The sequence below is a fragment of the Protomyctophum parallelum genome (genome assembly GCF_964188405.1).
Source record: "Protomyctophum parallelum genome assembly, chromosome: 22".
In the NCBI taxonomy this organism is placed as follows: domain Eukaryota; kingdom Metazoa; phylum Chordata; class Actinopteri; order Myctophiformes; family Myctophidae; genus Protomyctophum; species Protomyctophum parallelum.
The window spans coordinates 35,877,255-35,892,856 of NC_139714.1; the positions used below are offsets into that span (position 1 = coordinate 35,877,255).

Genomic DNA, 15,602 nt, shown 5'->3' on the forward strand with positions numbered 1-15,602 from the left:
CTCAGAGGAAGGGGAGGGTCTGTGTGTGTGTGCGTCTATATATATACACACACACACAGTATGTCTGATTGGCCCCTCCTCTCTCCGTAAACAACATGAAAAGAGTTAATCCGAAGTGACGTTGAGTCGACCTTTGACCTCCCTTCAGCAAACGGCAAACAAAAAAAGAGCGAAAACAAAAAAAGAGAAAACAAAGAAAGGTGATCAGTGCAATATTGTAGGTGGACAAAAAAAAAATAGTAACACGTGGACATAAAGTGAAAAAGAGAAATAAGACTTTAGAAGTCTTAAAATAAAAGAATACACATGGAATGAACCGTTCTTGTAAACTCAAAGACATCATTTCAAATAATAAAGTCACAAACGAAATGATCTTTCCTTCCTCCTCCTCCTCGATTGTTCTCCTAAACATCTACTCTTACAGCCTAAACGTTTATATTAATAAATATATGTACTGTACCTGCATAATAATAGGTTTTCCTGTAAAACTTCTTAGGGCACCATGTCGAACGGCTAGAAGAATTGCTTTGAATTAGTTTCTCGGTCAAAAAAAAGCCACTTGCTTAAAATGGCATAAAATGTAAAAAACAAGATGGTACTAGGACATACGCATTTAATCTATAAATAGCTTTAAAATAAATATACTTGTATCACATTTTCTGTAGGATATCCTATCTTTTTCTGTGTCATCCAAGTAACCCACCTGGCTAGGTCAACTCTTGACAAGTTCAACAATGTTGGCAAAATCCTCAACAGGTGTTTGAGAGAGAGAGGGAGAGGGGGGGGGCGGGGGGCGGGGGCTACCCACTCAAAAATTAATGTTCACGGTGCAAAATCAAGACCTTAAAAAGCCGTTCCCTTACCTAAATATTACTTGAGGAACGCGCTGTAAAAGGGAAAACAAGAAAAGAAAACCCTCCTTCATCTCCCCAACCATCACAATATAAACAGGAACTGCACTTTCCACAACTACTCCAAACATAAAACAGATTTGCAGCGCCGTAAACATGATTATGGTTAAACTGAAAAGTAAAAAAAAAAAAAAAAGAACCCCGGGGTGGGGGGTGGGGAATGAACGATACTGCCGTTTGATCACGCTGCTCTCGTCACAGAGTGGCCCGTTCCGTTCCAGTACAACCAACAAATAAAAAGATCCCTTTTTTTTTTCTCTTTTCGGACTAAAATGTCTCCTCGTTCCCGTTCCCCCCTCTTGCCCCCCATGCGTGTCTGGCAGTGCTGCACTGTCCAATGAGCCAAGGGGGGGAAGGAAGGGTGGTGCCCAGCCCCTACAGGGGGGGTAGGGTGGTGCCCAGCCCCTACAGGGGGGGTAGGGTGGTGCCCAGCCCCTACAGGGGGGGTAGGGTGGTGCCCAGCCCCTACAGGGGGGGTAGGGTGGTGCCCAGCCCCTACAGGGGGGGTAGGGTGGTGCCCAGCCCCTACAGGGGGGGTAGGGTGGTGCCCAGCCCCTACAGGGGGGGTAGGGTGGTGCCCAGCCCCTACAGGGGGAATAGGGTGGTGCCCAGCCCCTACAGGGGGGGTAGGGTGGTGCCCAGCCCCTACAGGGGGGGTAGGGTGGTGCCCAGCCCCTACAGGGGGGGTAGGGTGGTGCCCAGCCCCTACAGGGGGGGTAGGGTGGTGCCCAGCCCCTACAGGGGGGGTAGGGTGGTGCCCAGCCCCTACAGGGGGGGTAGGGTGGTGCCCAGCCCCTACAGGGGGGGTAGGGTGGTGCCCAGCCCCTACAGGGGGGGTAGGGTGGTGCCCAGCCCCTACAGGGGGGGTAGGATGGTGCCCAGCCCCTACAGGTAGGATGGGTGCCCCCCGACCCCAGGGTAGGGGTCGGGGGGCATCAGGTGGACAGTAATTATAAACCAAATAACTGGTAGTGTGGTATAGCAGTGATAGTAGTAGTATAATAGGGTGGCGGTACTGGATGTGTGTGTGTGTGTGTGTGTGTGGTGTTGTCCCCTAACAGCATGCTAGTCCCAGCTGAGTTCTCAGTCTTATTTGATCGGTGAGGAGAGAAGATGGTGGTCCAAACAAAGCAAGCGCTCCCGAGAACAGCATCGCTCCGATATGAACGGCAGGCAGGGAGGGAGGGCGGGACACAGGGGGGGGGGGGCAGGGCGGGGGTGTTGGTTTTGGTGGGTGGGTGGGAGGGAGGGAGGGAGGGAGGGAGGCAAGCCTTCTTCTCTTCCCCTGCTTCTTCTTCCTCCCCCTCCAGTCTGGACTCCACTCGGCTCCCTGTTGCTCCAGCGTCCTGGTCCTCCCCTCTCTCTCTCTCTCTCTCTCTCTCTCTCTCTAGACCAGCTGGTATCCCGAGCCAGACGTCTGCTCGTACTCTATTGTGTACTGCGAGGTCCAGTCCGTGGCCACGGGCCGGATCAGACCACAGCAGCGGATTTCAAAGAAGTCTATGAGGTTCCGTATGCACCCGTGGCTGTGGACAGGATGAGCAGAGAGAGAGAGAGAGAGAGAGACAGACATGTTTGTGACTGCATTTATTTGTTGGAGTTTTCAAACCCCTTTTCATTATCAAGGTCCATTATTTATTCAGCAGCTGTACCACGGACCACCATTTGATGACATTTAGCCTCTCAGACCTCAACACTAAAGAATATGATTTGTTATCGTTGGATAAGACTTTGTCCACAATTTCCATGCTGTATTGATGTTGGAACCATTAGGAGAGATAACAGGCCAACGTTGATCAAAATAACAACTGCCAGATGTTTAACAATAAATAATTGAACTCTTGAGAGCGTGAAATGAAACCAAATGGACACAATAACCTGGTGGTCCCCGGACCACTGGTTGAAAACCACTGCTGCAGACAAAGGGACCCCTTTGACTGGCTTACTGACAACCATTATTACTTTACAATGACATTGTTTTAGACACAGTACATAGAGCACTGGTTCCCAAACCTTTTCATGTCAAGGACCCCCGAATTGACACCAATTAGCCCTACGGACCTCATTTGAAAAATATATGCCAGGGACCCCCCTTAAGAGAAGAGTTTTACTCTAGCAGTGATTCTCAACCATTTTCATTTCAAGCACCCCCATTTCTATCTCTGGGGCCCCCAATTTATATTGTAAAATCAATGTTAATTTAACTCTGAGAGTGTACAAAACTATCATTTAGCTGGGTACCCCCTGGAACTCCCTCAAGGACCCCTGAGGGGTCCCCGGACCCCACTTTGGGAACCACTGACATAGAGGGCTCAAGTGGTGCGTGGGGGTCCCATTATGGTTGAATAAACATGGCGTACTTACTTGAAGGGGCTTTCGATGGACGTGGCTGTGACTTTAAAGTGCTTGTAGCGCCTGGCGTTCATCCTCTCATTGGTGGTGATTCCCAGACCAGCGATCTGTCAAAGGTCAAAGGGCAGAAGAGCGAAATAACTCAGGGGAGGACAAATCAGTGATAGGACGCTATGGTCGCCCGCCGCCGTTTAGAGTGGACAAGAGCTTGGCTTTAGATGCTTTAACCACAGAACGACAGAAGGGTGATAATCTTTATGCAAAAATGGATGGAAAATGCATTTGCAGGTGTAAAGGAGCAACTTGGACACTCAGGCATGAAGGAAGCATGAGTTCAAGTCCGTTGCTCTCCCCTTGTCCCCCATATATGGGGACTAGGTTGGTCTCCCCTTGTCCCCCATATATGGGGACTAGGTTGGTCTCCCCTTGTCCCCCATATATGGGGACTAGGTTGGTCTCCCCATGCCCCCCATATATGGGGACTAGGTTGGTCTCCCCTTGTCCCCCATATATGGGGACTAGGTTGGTCTCCCCTTGTCCCCCATATATGGGGACTAGGTTGCTCTCCCCATGTCCCCCATATATGGGGACTAGGTTGGTCTCCCCTTGTCCCCCATATATGGGGACTAGGTTGGTCTCCCCATGCCCCCCATATATGTTGACTAGGTTGGTCTCCCCTTGTCCCCCATATATGGGGACTAGGTTGGTCTCCCCTTGTCCCCCATATATGGGGACTAGGTTGGTCTCCCCATGCCCCCCATATATGGGGACTAGGTTGGTCTCCCCTTGTCCCCCATATATGGGGACTAGGTTGGTCTCCCCTTGTCCCCCATATATGGGGACTAGGTTGCTCTCCCCATGTCCCCCATATATGGGGACTAGGTTGGTCTCCCCTTGTCCCTCATATATGGGGACTAGGTTGGTGAAGGGTGTGTAGAGCCCAGGATCACATTAGATAATTGACACAGGGGTGAAAAATGGGTTACAAACATCGTGGGATAAAAAATTTATAAAACAAAATATTAAAAAAAAAAAGAAAAGAAAAGAGCTTTTGAGAGACTTTGGTTCAGGAGAAAGTTGGGGCCGGCTTCAGGGCTCTTGTACATTTTCAAAACCTTCCCTACAACATTTTAAGCCATTTCCAGGCCTACTGTATATAGCGATCATACAGCTCATATAATATATAATGGTATCTATACTGTAGAGAAGTGCATTCCATATTCCGTGCCTCCCTCTTTGTTTCACATATTCTAAGGGCTCAAGTTGTTATCATAAATAAATAAAAGGTAGAACGACTCCTGTTCTTGACGAATAATCAACCCTACACAATATAATATTTAATGCGGACACAAAAAGCTGTTGCTACCGTCTGTGTCAGTTATGGAAACTTGTTTAGAAAAATGACAGGCTATACATTCTTTTTAAGGTGAGCCATAGAATTCAGATCGGGCCTCGTCAGGCTCAGCTTTTGAGGTGCGAGTCAACTTTACTCTTTGCCGCATTCAACGAGATCGATCGCGACGCTTCATTTCCAACCCGTTGGCTGCTATAAGGTATCTGTAGGTGGGACGGATGAGGGTGTGAGTTGAGACCGACTACAGACCTGGTACAGCTGGCACATGATGAGGACGGCCACCCACATGAAGTGGAAGACGCTGTTGAGGAACATCCAGAACATCCAGGGGGAGCAGGACGCGATCTGGGTCAGGTACAGCCAGAAGCCATCCTTGGCGTAACTGGTGGAACAGTGGATCCTCCAGTCTGGAGAGGAGAGGAAGACATTAAGAGAGAGAGAGAGGGACAGAGAAAGAGGGAAGAAGGGAGGGGGAAAAGATGAGAAGTAAAAAGATGAAGACAAAATAATTATACTGGTAGAGTAATGCAGTTCCGCATTACTCAAGATGCACTCCGCTGTGAATTAATACATACGAGAGCAACCTAATCACTTACTAGGTCTGATTCAAAGATAGTAGACTTTCCTAAAATATACAATTTCCTTCACTTTTCTTTCAAGGCTATTGATGAAAGAAAACATTTGCAAATACCCTATTGTGCTGAATACAAGACTACGTTCTTTTCCTCCAATGGAAATATCCTAAAAAACGGGGTGGTATTATAATCTGTGACTAGACTATTTAATAATAATAATAATAATAATAGACTATTTGACATGCAATGTTCTTTTTCCACAAATGAGTCCTCTTATAATCAGAGTCGTCTCATATTCGGCACAATACGGCATTTAGAACATCCCAGACTTGCATGGGAGACCTGGCGATCTAGCATGCATGATTAATGTTAATTTACAATACTAAAAGAGCGATCTAGCATGAGTAGTGGTAGTTTACGACACTAAAAAGGATTAATGGTAGTGTGCCCTTATTTTATTATACTGTATTTATATATGTATGTATTGTATGTTTTGGTTTTTGTTTGTTTTTCATTTTAAGTAATTGTATTGTCTGTATTATGTATTGTTTTGTTGTATTGTCCGTTTGTCAAAAAAGAAAAGAAATGCAATAAATATATTGTTAAAAAAAAGGGGATTAATGGTAGTTTACGACACTAAAAGGGATTAATGGTAGTTTACGACACTAAAAGCGATAAAGGGATGTCCACTCACAGGCGATGCATCCGTACATCATCCAGCAGATCATACACAGCAGGAAGAACAAATATCCCATGAAGTACCGGTGGTTCCCACTTCCTGTGGACAAAACACACAAACAGAGGAGAAAAAACCCATCACACTTGTGTGAAGTGAGGGGCGGCCACTGTGGCTGCCACATGAAATCACAGGGGGGGGGGGGGGGGGGGGGGGTCTGCCTAAGAAAAGGGGCTGCTTAAGTCCATAGACTTGGCTCCCACACGACGTCATGAAAAGCCAGACGTGGGAGGGGCTAGCACTACTCAAAAGGAATCCTTGCGAAGCCACGCGGAAGCACGACGAGCGTCACAGAGCGCATGTTCGGGTCTGTAAGTCCCGGAAAAGATGCGCTGTGATTGGCCAGTAATCACTTGAGCGGCAACGTGATGTAACGTGCCTTCAACACTTCCGGCGTACTTCCTCTCCCAGTTTAAATTGTTCCGCCCCATCTTCAACACACAAGAACTTCAGTGGCCAATAAAAATATATATTTTTAATATCTATGACTGACACGTTCCAAAATGGATTATGTTTTGCTCTTTGCTCCATCAAAGCAGGAGAGGTGCTCTGATCTGGTCTGGTACTGGAGAGCTTACTCAGGGGCTTGAGAAGAATGATTCCCACTCGGTCACCAAACACAAGATGATCTTCAGTTGGGAATGTTTGCCGTTTGTCTACACTGCTTCCTCACTAAAAGAGCCATCCTGCCCACCTGGCATTCCAGAATCACTAAGGACCCCCCCCCCCCAACCCCCTTCCTTTCCCCATTGTTCCCCTCTTAGCTGCCTGGTCCATTTCAGACTATGAGTCCATGTCTAGACACACGTTGGCCTTTGGTATGCCTAGCTGTCTGTGTGTGTGTCTGTGTGTCTGTCTGTCTGTCTGTCTGTCTGCCTGCCTGCCTGCCTGTCTGTCTGTCTGTCTGTCTGTCTGTCTGTCTGCCTGCCTGTCTGCCTGTCTGCCTGTCTGTCTGTCTGAAGGCTCAAACAGTGGACAGATAAACAGGTAACTGCTACAACTTGGCTCGTGTTCAAACACTGGGGCCAATTCAGCTCCGGAGTTCGACCACTCCCCTCCACCTCCTGTCTTGTGTCAGTTAATGAGTTCACAAGAGAGGCTTCTTTCAACGTACAATAGACCACGCGCTGCTTCTTAAAACTGGAAATTTGTACTCATAAAAATGCTGATTTGTAAATCCGTTAACAGAAATGACAAGTGGCTGATTGTTAGTGTGTTTGTCACTGGAGTGTTGTTGTTACGTATTGTTAGTGTGTTTGTCACTGGACTGTTGTTGTTACGTACCGACACAGTTCCCCAGTGTTCCCCACAGTTCCCCAGTGTTCCCCACAGTTCCCCAGTGTTCCCCACAGTTCCCCAGTGTTCCCCACAGTTCCCCAGTGTTCCCCACAGTTCCCCACAGTTCCCCAGTGTTCCCCACAGTTCCCCAGTGTTCCCCACAGTTCCCCAGTGTTCCCCACAGTTCCCCAGTGTTCCCCACAGTTCCCCAGTGTTCCCCACAGTTCCCCACAGTTCCCCAGTGTTCCCCACAGTTCCCCAGTGTTCCCCACAGTTCCCCAGTGTTCCCCACAGTTCCCCAGTGTTCCCCACAGTTCCCCAGTGTTCTCCACAGTTCCCCAGTGGACTGTTGTTGTTACGTACCGACACAGTTCCCCACCCATGGACAGTGGTGGTCAAACTTGGCGATGCAACGGTTGCACACGGCACAGTGTTTGGACCTGATGGGCTTCCGTATCTATGAAGAAGCAATACGCAAAACGTACACATGATGCATGTAACATTAATTTAGGAATCGTTGGGTTCACTGTTCATTCCTGGAATGCTTTGCAAACAATTCAATATTTTAAATACTTTGAAAAAAAAAAAGGTAAAAATTATAGAATGCCTAGGGCTACCAAAGGAGCTGCTTCAGGAAGCAAAGGAACTTCTTACCAAGCATGTACTGCAGAATATGCTGAGATCCAGGCTGCCCGTCTCTGCTAGCTCCACAATAGTCTGGGGGGGGGGGGGGGGGGAATAACAAGATGTGAGAGAACTGACAGAGCATCGGACAGAATAGTCTACAAATCCTAGTCTTTTTGGCACAGAAATAAATAAAGAAAATATTTTTGAGGTACAGATTTTCTGGCTCAGCGATCACTGAGACACAGTGGCGTGCACAGACATTTAGAGGGGCAGGTGCTCAAGTGAAAAAAGGGCACCTTGTGCAGCACGTGGAACCGGCCGGTTGCATTAATAGTGTGAGATTTATGGATTTTGGGGCCTAAATAATATATCAGAAGCTTTTTTTTTTAAATCAAGAATTTATCAATGTCACCATGGTTCACATATTGTACAGTGTACAAAAAAACAACAAATTGCTGTCCAGAGGGAAAAGGGCAGGGGGTGCGTGTATCAGTGCTGTCTTTGGCATGGTTTTAGTCATAGTTTTAATTTAGTTTTAGTCACGTTTTAGTCACCTGGAATGTCTTTTATGTCTCTTCAGTCGGCTAAAATTGATGCCGTCGTAATGACTGTTTTCACACTGGCTGAAAATAGCAGATCTACAAGCTCACAACGCGCCACGAGCTTGTAGATCTGCTATTTTCAGCATGCAACCAAGTGTAAAATTAATTATACTGGCTCTCTTGTCCACTAGTCCCTTCCTAACATTTTAGCCTAGTTTTTATCGGTTGACGAAATTGTCAATACATTTAGTCTTAGTCATCATAGCTTAGTTTTCGTCAGTGAAAAAAGGTAGTTGACGAACATAAAAACAACACTGACTCCTCCATAAAGGCAGTGAGAGTTTTGCCCGAGCCTCAGGGGGCCCTCGGCCTCAGGGGGCCCTCAGGGGGCCCTCGGCGGCAGATCGCCGGCGGTCCAGAGACAGATTTTAGTGTCACACTGTTATTCATGTCCTCACTGTACTGCATTACTGCTTGTTTTTTTTAATGTCGTTGCCTTGCTTTTCTTTTATTCTCCATTGTTCTGTAAAGCACTTTGAGCTGCATTTCATGTCATGAAAGGTGCTATACAAATAAAGTTTTATTATTATTATTATTACTGGGGCGCTAACGAAGGGGGCTAAATTTAGCTCGCTCATCAATCACACAATGGGGTCCCGAACCTAGGCCTCGTTATGTATGAAGCAGAGCCTCTATTATACAGAGTGCGCTAATGAGGGACAGAGTGGCGCGGCCAGAGAGCCACTGTGGATGCCTGTGGGCTGATCTCAGATCAGCAGGGCCAGAGAGCCACTGTGGATGCCTGTGGGCTGCGGGCCAAGGAGCAGATCTCAGATCAGAGAGCCACTGTGGATGCCTGTGGGCTGATCTCAGATCAGCAGGACTCAGTACTGCACCAAACGACACATGGAAATACCTTCAGGCCAATTCCTCTTTTCAAGAGACCGGACAACGACAAGCATGCTTGGTGTGCGTCTGTCTTGTGTCCAGTGTTGCTGTCCGTCGACTACCTTTTTCCCCTGATGAAAACTAAATGAAAACTAAGCTATGATGACTAGAACTAAGACTAAATATATTGACAATTTCGTCAACAAATAAAAACTAGGCTAAAATGTTAGGGAGTGACTAGTGGACAAGAGATCCAGTATAAGTCATTTTACACTTGGTTGCATGCTGAAAATAGCAGATCTACAAGCAAGAGGTTGTAGATCAGCTATTTTCAGCAAGTGTAAAAAAGTGTAAAGTGTAAAAGTCATTAACGACGGCATCAAGGCCCGACAAAATACATTTTAGTCGACAAAATCAACTGTAGATTTAGTCGACTAAAATCTTATGATATTTAGTCGACTAAAACTAGACTAACACTAAAACATTCCAGGTGACAAAAATGTGACTAAAACTAAATGAAAAACTATTCAAGAGACTAATGACTAAAACTAAAATCTAAATTTGCTGCCAAAAACAACACTGCTTGGTGTCGTTACCTTTTTCTTCTGCTCCTCGGAGGCTTTGATGATGCCAGGGTCCGATTTCCAGGATTTGCCGAAATTGTAGAAGAGGGCGACGCTGTTCAACAGGAAGGGGATGTGGACGGTGGCGAACGGTAGATGTGCCATGTGGTTAAGGAACAATACGAGTGTGACCAGGGCGGGCTAGCATGCTTTGCCCTAGAGATGCTCCCATAATTGGCCGGCGATCGGTGATATCGGCCATATGGGCCCGATATTCACTCTGATCGGTGATCAGCATTTACCCCATCTGTGATCGGCATATTCACCCTATCTGGACTGGAGAAACTGATTTTTTTTACACCATTTAACCCATTCTGACCTGAGATCAGATTCTAAAAAATGTCAGTCGCTCTTCGATTTTTCAAAAATAGCAGACCTACAAGCTCGTAGCGCGCCACTCGGTGGCGCGCTATGAGCTTTTAGATCTGCCATTTTTCAATAGCTAAAGCATAACATGATGCTGACACCAAAATGGGTTCCGGTTCAGAATGGGTTAAGTGGTATAAATGTCAATCAGATATACAGTATAACATCATTTTGCATTTTTGTGACAGGCCTAAACATTCTCCCCTTCCTCCCCCCACACACAGGAACAGTTTTGACGTTGGTTTTGACATAATCATTTTGGAAATATAAAAATGTGCAACATTTCACAAGATCACGACCAAAACAATCTGTGATCGGTATCGGTCGCAAAAAACCTGATTGGAGCATCCCTACTTTCCCGGTATCCCCTAAAAATATATGACATCATGCACCCTGGAACTTCTTATTATGCCCGAGTGGCGCACGTGATCGCAATGCTTATATATTGCATGACGTGACAAAAATGTTTAATCATTTCCCGTGGGGTCCCTGGCACAAAATACAATCAATTTGGAGATTCCTTTGGCACGAAAAGAAACCAAGAAGGCATTTGTAGAATGGGACTCAGGACGGTTTTAATGGATTAAAACGCCTAGGCAACGCTGACTCATCTCCACCTGAATAGATCTGTTCTCACGCCGAGTCACTGTCCAAAGAGAGACACCATAAAAGGACACCTCTAGGCCAACGGTGATGGTGATAGGGCCCGTCCTATTCAAATTGGCTGCTTGTAAAGCTAGTTAGTGGGAGAGGAGGAACCACTCCGACCGCATACATGAAGGTTAGCCAAAGGGCAGTCTACAACGGACGCCATCCCTTACTTAGAGAAGTCTCCTCTAACACAGTATAGATGACATGCTAAAGTGCTGCTCTTATCCAGGGCACTAAATGAAGCCATAAATCTTCATAATTATCACCATTAAAAAAACACTGCATGTTGACATTATCTATTTCACCGCAGGGAGTTAATAAGATAAATGCCCCTAAAAAAAAAAAAAAAAAAAACCCTGCATGTTGACATTATCCATTTCACCGCAGGGAGATAATAAGATAAATGCCCTTAATTGACCTGTGTGGAAATCCCGACCCGGCCCACCGCGTCAACAGCTGGTGATACTGTCGAGATAGGGCTGGTTGATCAATGGAGCCCAGCGTAGAGATGGGGTTTAGATGCATCCTGCTCTGTGTCTCAGTGCCCTGGACATGCATTCATCTCCTGAATGGATGAGAGGTCAGATGGCTGCCGGCTGCAGACAGCAACATGCTGAATGAGACATCACAGGGTCAGAGCTAGCCTGGTTAATAAACCAGACTAATATCGCACGGATCCGCGGGATATTAGTCTGGGGAGGCTCAGCTTGCATTTAATTTCCAGGGAAACATTTTCTCTTTGACGCAATTGGTCAGAGCTACTGTCAGTCAAAGGTCTCAAGCATTGAACGTCACTGTACCAAAGCCCGCCCATATTGCATACCATGTCCCTATTGGAGGCCACATTCTCTGGAGTAGGAAATGGGCGTAAAATTGAGCCTCTCCAGACCGAAATCCGCCGGTAGGCAATTTTTTTTTGCCAACGGCTGATTCGGTCTGGTTTATTAACCAGGCTAGGTCAGAGCCACATCCATCGGTCTGGCTGCACAGACACAGCCAGGGCATGTACAGTACTGTGTTGGATAGCGCTACAGTAACATGTGTGGCCAACTAAAGAGGCCACATGCCCTATACAGTACGTCTTATAGAATTCTCTCAAATTGACACGTTAACTCAGTTCAATTCAAAGTGCAGAATGCCCTTTTAGTTTTAAAATCCCTTCAATAATTTGTATTCCTTTCAGTTTAATGTTTACACAGCACACAGACTCTCTGTTCGCATCAAATCGCGTCATAATCTCACCATTTTAAAACCAAGTCAAAACCTTTCGCTTGTAACTGCTTTCACGAGCAAAGCTTGTTTGTTTTTTCTCTCCCTTGAAAACGGAGGTAAAGTCTGGTCTGGGCTTGAAAAAGAAAAGGAACTAATCTGCTTCCTGGCTCCACCCATGATGACACTTGATCCGATTTCACTCAACCTCAGGCCCCGAGGAGGATAATGATCTGACGCGCGCTCAAATACGGAGCATGTCAAACAGTGCTCTCTCAAATAGGGCACAGAAACCCATTAGACAAGACATAGCTAGGCTACACACACTGTATGTATCTATGGCAAAATGCACACAAGGCTGTCTGCCTTGGTTCAAAATGTACAGTTTGTGTGTCTCTCTCACACTCAGATCTCACATAGCTTCTAGTCACTTACAACTTCACACTGTGTCCTGTTTGAGTTATCTCTGCTGGTTGAAGATGGGGAGACCCCTATTACTGAAGAAACACTTCATAGCGATGATTACTATTGGAATACTTTAGTTTCAGGTTCATGTTTTAGGTTGTTATTAGATAAAGTATAAGATGAGTGTACATTTTTTTAAGTTTCTATTTTTGACATGGGGCTAAATATGTTTTTTTCTTTACAAAACTTTATAGCAATCTATTTATATTTTTTTACTAGACAACAGGAAATTAAATCTGGCCAGAAAAGATCACAGGATCTACTGAATGTGAAGGTGGGTACTATAGGGGGCTGCCATACTGTGTTGTATGGCTCAATGTCATTTTGTCATCCCTTCACATTCAGTAGATCTTGTGAATATATATATTTAAAAAAAATACATCGCTATAAAAAAATACATATTTAGCCCCATGTTCGAATGCCCCCGTCCCGTCAAAAATAGCTAAAATCGCTAAAACGTAAGAAAGCAGCAAATAAATAAAAAACTAAAGTTGTCCTTTAAGTCCCAAACTGTTCTCTTGTGAGCCAACCAAGGGAACTAGAATAGATTGGACAGTGTAATATAGGGCCCCATCTAACGGTTTATCAAACTGGGATATGTCCCTTGATGATTTATTTGACTGAAGGTAATATAATGGGGATGTGTAATGGATGTATGGGAGTGTGAAGCAATAGCTGTGGGGCAGAAATGGAAACTGGAGGAACCCGTTTTCAACCAGAAAGCCTCTGCATTTGAGAAAGAACCTGAGCTACTTGGTGGTATGCAAAGTGAATACCACCTGTGGAAAATAAATAAATAGCAATAATCTAACTGGAGTACCAGTTGGGTCTCATTTACTTCAGATAGCAGGGAGACACACACACAAACATTTCCAAACTTCCAAATAGTCTAAGCCTTCCAACACTGTGTTATCATGACATTAACCGATTTAGGCCTGACGTCGAAATCTTCTAAATCATGACTAGTTAGACCCCTGGGAGACTCCGGTAAACCAGATAAGAAAACAGAGGTAGCCAAACGATACAGACTCACATCCAGATGGGATCAGGTGGCTGATCTTTAGCTTACACTCTCTCTCTCACACACACTTCATTTATTTTTCACTTAAGGTTGTCCATCGTATCCAATGATGACAATCCATCTCTAGGTCTTGTGAGTGCTTGTGTCTATGTAGTCCAATCTGTGATGCACGCACGCACGCACGCACGCACACACACGCACACACACACACGCACACACACACACGCACACGCAGTGTGTAAATAAGAGGCAGAAAATGCCAGATGGGGAGCAGCAAAGCGTCTGTCTGTCAGATCCAAAGGACTGCTACACTACACAGCACAGGAGGTGGTGGGCGGGACCAGAATGCAGCTTGACTGACACCCCAACATGCCAATTATAGCCTGTGTCCTGTCCACACACACACACACACACACACACACACACACACACACACACACACACACACACACACACACACACACACACACACACACACACACACACACACACACACACACACACACACACACACACACACACACACACACACACACACACGGTCACATTCCTCCACTGAAGCCTCTCATTGAGTGAAATGACGGTCAGCTTCTCTGCTTAACAACAGCTATGACGCCTGCAATCAAGCTTATTCCTGCATTTCACAACTCACTGCCCAGTGAAAAAACAAAACAAACAACAACTGTAAAACCTGAGAATACAGAGCACTTTTGTTTTTACCACCTCGTAAAACGCACTTGCCACCAACTTGCGCACATGTAATTTTACTCTGCGAGCATGCAAAGGTTACCAAACGGATCCTAGTCTCGCGTTGCCAGACTGTTGCCTCTCGCAATTTTCAAATGCTTCCATCATACAGTCTGGAGCAACGGAAGAGCAGTCATGAGTAAAATATAAAGCGGAAGTGTAGCCTCCTCCCCACTTCAGTTTCTTCTTTACAGTGGCGCAAATTAATCCTAATATAAATATAAATCATCTAAGCATATATAGCTTACTGCTTAGCAGAAAAGGACTTACAAAAACAAGCTCTAAAGACAAATTAAAATATATTTTTGTGAACGGAAATGACAAACGGATTACTCAGATTTGGGGAGCTGTAGTTCCAGACTCTATATAGCATTCGGAGATTGTGGAATTGTTGCCTGGCTACGCAAGACTAAACCACTAATGGGTCCATGTCGTTACATTTGTACCCACTAATGGGTCCATGTCGTTACATTTGTACCCACTAATGGGTCCATGTTGTTACATTTGTACCCACTAATGGGTCCATGTCGTTACATTTGTACCCTAATGGGTCCATGTCGTTACATTTGTACCCACTAATGGGTCCATGTCGTTACATTTGTACCCACTAATGGGTCCATGTCGTTACATTTGTACCCTAATGGGTCCATGTCGTTACATTTGTACCCACTAATGGGTCCATGTCGTTACATTTGTACCCACTAATGGGTCCATGTCGTTACATTTGTACCCACTAATGGGTCCATGTCGTTACATTTGTACCCTAATGGGTCCATGTCGTTACATTTGTACCCACTAATGGGTCCATGTCGTTACATTTGTACCCACTAATGGGTCCATGTCGTTACATTTGTACCCACTAATGGGTCCATGTCGTTACATTTGTACCCTAATGGGTCCATGTCGTTACATTTGTACCCTAATGGGTCCATGTCGTTACATTTGTACCCACTAATGGGTCCATGTCGTTACATTTGTACCCTAATGGGTCCATGTCGTTACATTTGTACCCACTAATGGGTCCATGTCGTTACATTTGTACCCTAATGGGTCCATGTCGTTACATTTGTACCCACTAATGGGTCCATGTCGTTACATTTGTACCCACTAATGGGTCCATGTCGTTACATTTGTACCCACTAATGGGTCCATGTCGTTACATTTGTACCCACTAATGGGTCCATGTCGTTACATTTGTACCCACTAATGGGTCCATGTCGTTACATTTGTACCCTAATGGGTCCATGTCGTTACATT

At 45.5% G+C, this 15,602-nt stretch overlaps 1 protein-coding gene across 1 annotated transcript in view; it reads right to left on the reverse strand.

Moving 5' to 3' along the window:
* Positions 1-1,777: 1,777 nt before the first annotated feature.
* The window catches only part of zdhhc17 (zDHHC palmitoyltransferase 17), a gene marked incomplete at its 5' end in the record, with an annotated part of 60,001 nt that continues 46,176 nt past the window's right edge, over positions 1,778-15,602 (reverse strand). Inside the window, 7 exons of the mRNA XM_083757403.1 lie at positions 1,778-2,437; positions 3,276-3,370; positions 4,867-5,024; positions 5,887-5,970; positions 7,570-7,663; positions 7,861-7,923; positions 9,860-10,027. Coding sequence (XP_083613529.1) covers positions 2,299-2,437; positions 3,276-3,370; positions 4,867-5,024; positions 5,887-5,970; positions 7,570-7,663; positions 7,861-7,923; positions 9,860-10,027 — 801 coding nt within the window. The 3' untranslated portion in view covers positions 1,778-2,298. The remainder of the gene's footprint in view (positions 2,438-3,275; positions 3,371-4,866; positions 5,025-5,886; positions 5,971-7,569; positions 7,664-7,860; positions 7,924-9,859; positions 10,028-15,602) is intronic.